This window comes from Astatotilapia calliptera, chromosome 13, assembly GCF_900246225.1.
Source record: "Astatotilapia calliptera chromosome 13, fAstCal1.2, whole genome shotgun sequence".
Taxonomy (NCBI): Eukaryota; Metazoa; Chordata; class Actinopteri; order Cichliformes; family Cichlidae; genus Astatotilapia; species Astatotilapia calliptera.
In genome coordinates this window covers 13,947,615-13,953,614 of record NC_039314.1, presented here as the reverse complement: position 1 = coordinate 13,953,614, position 6,000 = coordinate 13,947,615, and the positions used below count along the sequence as shown (strand labels likewise).

Below are 6,000 nucleotides of genomic sequence, written 5' to 3'. Positions count from 1 at the left end.
CAATATGGTTTTCCTATGTTGTTCCCTATAGATACGACACATATGTCAGTTTTGCTGCGAGATCGATCAACTTTAGACCAGACAACAAACGACGGAGGCTCCGGAAAAGTGCAATCAAACGATGAGTTTATTAACAGCCCGGAGAAAACATCAACATATGTCTTCTGACCAAAATACATGTTGTGGATACTTATAAAGCAGTGGGGTACACGCCCCCCCATGGCGTCAATGACAGATTAGAATAGGTTCCAGACCTTAGTCACAGTTAATCGTACGTCTTGTACATCTTTTAATAGCTATAAGCAGACATAGAACTTCTCTTTTCTATAACACCTTCCATACAAGGTAATAATCTTAAGCCCTCAGGGTCTCTGAGGCTAATTATTGACTCTGCTCATCTGTTACCAAGTAGAATAAAATGCAACAGGTTTGCAACAAGAAGCTGGAAACATTGGGGCCTCTGCTCAGGCCTATTCCTAGATTATATGTATTATATGTACTGTAAGCATGCATTGCAGTTATCCTTCTATGTTCTAGTTTCCCTCAGCATGTATCACCTGGACAGTCACGCCAGTGAAGCTTAAGACCCTTAATGAACTGAACATCAACTCTAACCAAGCACATTCATGCATTGTGTATAAAATGAACTCAACCTGTAAAAATAGAAAGGTTAATGTGATGACAAACATATTCAATGCAATTTTTATAAACCCTGCAGGAAATATTACCGATAAATGATACTGTAAAACATGTTATTAATACATTCTTCATAAGGCAGATTATATGGTAGCAATAAAAGAATCTCTGAATCCCAACAGTTTCTTTACATAAAAGTAAAATCAGGTCTTCACAATGAAACCTACAAATAAAACACATACACAGAAAATTGTGGCCCTAAATCTTCCCTAAAAAAAACAGTATAAGTAGAGATTATAAATTTGTGTTGCTTTCTAATGTTATCCCAGCATCTCTTGCCATGGCGTAGAAATGACCTTCCTTTTCAAGCAGGTTGCTCGGCGAATCAAATTCCACTACTTTTCCAGCATCAAGCACCATTACCCTGTTGGAAAGACACACAGGATTTAATAGTAGCCCACTGAGAAATGTCCATACTGTGTGGCTTTGGCAGCCCCAGCTCAAAAGTGAAAACTGATGTGTAAATATTTGTGCTGTCTCTGTGAACAGTTAACTCAGGGGAGATACAACAGACACCGGAGGGAAAGGGTACGCTCATTATTCTAAGGAATCAAAGTTTAAAGGGTTACACAAATAGTGCTGCCTTTTATTACAAGGTTGAGGTCAGGGCCAATCTGTTGTACTGCTAGTTGTTCACTTTTATAATGTCCTGCTAAACTGGCAGAACTATCTAGCATATACCCATTTAAAGATTCATTGAATCCAAGTGAAGTTACTAGTGATGTAACTTCACTTGATGTAACGCCAAAGTATAAACCAAAACAGAACAGAAATGGAAAGCAAAATAATCTAAGTAATGAAAAGAACACACAGAAGACCTACAAATGCACAGTATCAGATAGTCAGCTCAACATCTTAGCCAAAATAAAGTAACTTACAGTAAAGTAAGTTTTAGGTTCAAGTCCAAGTGTTAAAACTACTAATGGAAAACAGAGTCAGTACCCCTTGGTCTAGATCATTTGGTCAAATATTACTCTCATGTATGATTAGGGGTGGGTTTAAAAAATTGATTTCCCAATTCAAATCGATTTTAATTTGAATAATGTGATATCGATTCAGTAAATCCTGAAATCTGTTTTTTAATATAAATGTATTTTCCAGAAACACCAGCTTAAAACTTACCAAACTATTTCAGCAATCGCCATACAGCTAAACTAGGGTAAATGGATACCACGAAAAGATGTAAACACAAAGCAAGATCCAACGGCACGTACATGTACATGCTGTTGGGTGCTGAAAGCCGATATCTCATAGATTCTGAAACTACATGTTTTGTCAATCTCCGACCAAAATTCACTGAACCAGCAGCAAAACAAGACCAAATTTAAGCTTCATGTCAGAAAAACATCGTCATGAATTCCAAAAATGTTAAGGGAAAAGGTATAACTCACCTAGAGCTGTCCATGATACTGTGCAGGCGGTGGGCGATGGTAAGCACTGTGCAGTCTGAGAACTCTTTGCGGATGGTGTTCTGAATCAGGTTGTCTGTCTCCAGGTCAACAGCTGCCGTGGCTTCATCCAGAATTAGGATACGTGACTTTCTCAGGAGAGCTCGGGCCAGACACAGCAGCTGCCTCTGCCCAACACTGGAAAGATTGTATTAAAGTATTGATATCTTAAGAGGGTTTTTGTAGCGCAAAAGAAAAAAGTAAACCACAAATGACACTCATGTGTTCAAATACAATTAGGGTTTATGTAAGTTTTGCAGAACATTACATAAGGTTTAGAATAACGAACTGTACAAAACTTATACTTATATATAACTTATACCCAGAGGCCGTATTGTTAATTTTATTACCCACCTGAGGTTTTCTCCTCCCTCTGCCACTTTATGCTGTAATCCTTCCTGCAGCCCTGATACATAGCTCTTTAGATGAGAGAGCTCCAGCACTCTCCAAATCTCCTCATCGCTGAACTTGTCAAATGGATCCAGGTTCATCCTCAGTGACCCCGAGAACAAAACGGGATCCTGTGCACACGGGATTACAAATATCAGTGTACTTTTAGAAATATCAAACTCTTTGACAAGGTTATTGTTTATATTTATGTGTATACCTGTGGTATAATTGTGAGTCTGTGTCTCAGGTCGTGCAGGCCTATTGTAGCGATATCTACATCATCAATGAGGATGCGACCTTCAGCAGCTTCAATAATTCTAAACAGGCAGTTGGTAAGACTTGATTTCCCAGCTCCTGTGCGACCAACAATACCGATCTGAATGCAGTGAGAGAAAACACATAAGATCAAAATAACAGCTGGCACATATTTGAAGAAAAAAAAAAAATCTACACATTTTTCTTTCTGGATATAAATTGTATTTAACAGTATAGCAATAAATAATGCAATAATAAGCAAATATACTCAGTCTGTACTTAGTTTGTAAAAGATCTTAGACATTTCAGTAATGTTACAGAAAGAAGCAACATTTTTCAGAGGTAGCAGATATTTTACAGTGCTTATAGTCATCACTGCTATTGACAGTAATTCCATGATATATGTTATTGCAATGCAGACAGTCTTTACTCAGTTTTACTTTGACACCAATATTTCAAAGTTGTCAGTGTTTGAGCTTACTCCAATCCATTGGGGACTCTGTTGTCCTATTGGGAGACTTCAGTGCACACGTGGGGAACAACAGGGGGACCTGGAGGGGCGTGACTGGGAGGAACAGCCTCCTGGATCTGAACCCGAGCGGTGTTTTGTTGTTGGACTTCTGTGCAAACCAGTGCATGTAGCACCAGGATGCTTTAGGCCACAGGTTGATGATTGATTTTGTAATTGTATTACCAGTCCTGTGGCCATATGTTCTGGACACTCAGATAAAGAGAGGGGCTGAGCTGTCAGCTGATCACCATCTGATGGTGAGTTGGATCAGGTGGCGGAGGAGGATGCTGGACAGGCCTGGTGCACCTAAATGTATACTTAGGGTGTGCTGAGAATTGCTTAGCAGAGGCCCCAGTCTGCGAGATCTTCAACGCACACCAAACAACTTCTTGGTGGCAGAGCCCCTGGGGTGGATGAGGTATGCCCTGAGTTCCTGAAGGCTCTAGATATTGTAGGGCTGTCCTGGTTGACACACCTCTACAGTGTTGCGTGGACATCAGGGGCGGTACCTCTGGATTGATAGATGGTTCCCATTTTTAAGAAGGGGGACCGGAGGGTTTATTTCAGTTATGGGGGATCACATTCCTCAGCCTCCCCGGGAAAGTCTATGCCAGGGTGCTGGAAAGAAGGGTCTGTCTGTTAGTCGAACCTCGGATACAGGAGGAACCATGTGGTTTTCGTCCTGGTTGTCGAACACAGGACCAGCTCTTTATCCTCTCAAGGATACTTGAGTGTGCGTGGGAGTTTGCCCAACCAGTCTACATGTGTTTTGTGGACGTGGAGAAGGCATTCGACCGTGTCCCTTGGAGTGTCCTGTGCTCCAGGAGTATGAGATCCTTGGCCCATTGCTACGGGCCATTCAATCCTTATACAACCATTGCAAGAGCTTGGCCGCATAGCCGGCAATGTCAGGCTCGTTCTTGTTTGGTGATGGGCTCTGCCAGGGCTGCTCTTCTGTTCATAAATTTTATGGATAGAATTTCTAGGCGCAGCCAAGTGATGGAAGGCTTTCACTTGGGTGGTCTCAGAATCTCATCTCTGCTTTTTGCAGATGATGTGGTTCTGTTGGCTTCATCGGGTAATGGCCTCCAGCTCGCACTGGAACAGTTTGCAGCCGAGTGTGAAGCGGTGGGAATGAAAATCAGCACCTCCAAATCTGAGGCCATGGTCCTCAGCAAGAAAGCAAAGACCCAGGAAACCATGGAGAGATTATATCTCTTGGCTGGCCTGGAAATGCCTTGGTGTTCCCCTGGATAAGCTAGAGGAGGTGACTAGGTAGAGGGAGGTCTGGGCTTCTCTGCTTAGGCTGCTGGCCCCGCGAATCGGTCCTGGATAAGCACAAGAAGATGGATGGATGGATGGATGGATGGATGGATGGATGGATGTATTGATAGCAATGCTGAATATTCCGGCCTAGCAAATAAAAAAAGTTTGGGAACAACTGCCCATAAACTAGTTACATGTTTACATATCACAGCTGATTATAATATACAGTAATACACATAATGTATAAATTAAAAGAAAAACTGATAGTTCACATTATTTTACAGTTTAATTATATGTAATTACTGTCAACACAGATTGATCTGTGGCATCTTTCTTGAGTAATTGATTAATAGATTGGTCTATAAAACATAAAAAAAAAAACCCCCAAACAGTAGAATGTCAATGTCTTACAGCACAAAGTCCAAATTACAAATTTCAACATAATAGCTTTTCTAAACTCAAATAAAAAATGATGTGCAGGTCTGTATCTGGAAGCTACATTTTAGATACAGTTGGCCAATCTCAGCCAGCAGAAAGCTTGCACACGTTGTTAATAGTTAACCTTTTAAATTAAAAAATAGTGGTACAATTTTATATATTATGGATTTTTCAATGAGGGAGAAAAAATCTTCCCAATGATTTAATGTCCATCCAATTTTTTTCTTTTTCTTTTTTAGCAGTGCATGCTTTTGTATCTTTGGTGAATATGATATCAGATACAGTAAAACCTATAACTTTTACAGGAACTTTATACATATATGGAGACTCTCCCTCTCACGCTCACACACACACACCTTCTCAGTGCTGTTGATGTCACAAGTGATTCCATGCAGCACTAAATCCAATTCAGGTCTGTAACGGACTTTGTAGTTCTCAAAATGCACTCTTCCTGCCTCTGGCCACATCTGTGGAGGTCGAGTGTCAGTTACCCAGTCAGCCTGTAACAACAGAAAAAGAAGCAGAACGCATGTGTAATATAATACAAAAGCTATCAAATTGAGCTAAGGTAGCTCTTTTATATGTTGTGCGTTAATATTCAAACCAAGATAAATAAGAAACAAAATTATACAGACACCATACATACAGACATTACACCACTAAAATAAAGGAAAAAAGAAAACTTAAAAAGACGTCACACTTGGTAAAAAATTAAATAGCTCAAATGAAAATATGCAACTAAGATTAACAATTAAGGCCAAGTGTACATGTGCAATGTTATATTCTAAATCAGATTAAATTCAGTATGAACAGCATGATGGGATGTGCTAATCAGTGGAGCTCTGGTGCCATTATGAATAAACAACCCAACTCAAATATAACAGGTGGAGTTCAAACATGTGAACTCAAATGTTAGTGAAACATAAAATGAAATTGTTGCATCAAAATCCTGTTTGTTTGACAATTATCTGAACTATTATCGGTAGTATGTTAAGA

At 39.9% G+C, this 6,000-nt stretch overlaps 1 protein-coding gene across 2 annotated transcripts in view; it reads right to left on the bottom strand.

The window, feature by feature from the left end:
• Positions 1 to 537: 537 nt before the first annotated feature.
• Positions 538 to 6,000, bottom strand: part of LOC113035525 (canalicular multispecific organic anion transporter 1-like) — a 33,857-nt gene continuing 28,394 nt past the window's right edge. For both annotated transcript variants that reach the window (XM_026191142.1, XM_026191143.1), the window contains 5 exons: positions 5,361 to 5,504; positions 2,752 to 2,910; positions 2,499 to 2,665; positions 2,088 to 2,282; positions 538 to 1,060 (listed from right to left, as the gene is read on the bottom strand). In XM_026191142.1, coding sequence (XP_026046927.1) covers positions 931 to 1,060; positions 2,088 to 2,282; positions 2,499 to 2,665; positions 2,752 to 2,910; positions 5,361 to 5,504 — 795 coding nt within the window. In that variant the 3' untranslated portion in view covers positions 538 to 930. The remainder of the gene's footprint in view (positions 1,061 to 2,087; positions 2,283 to 2,498; positions 2,666 to 2,751; positions 2,911 to 5,360; positions 5,505 to 6,000) is intronic.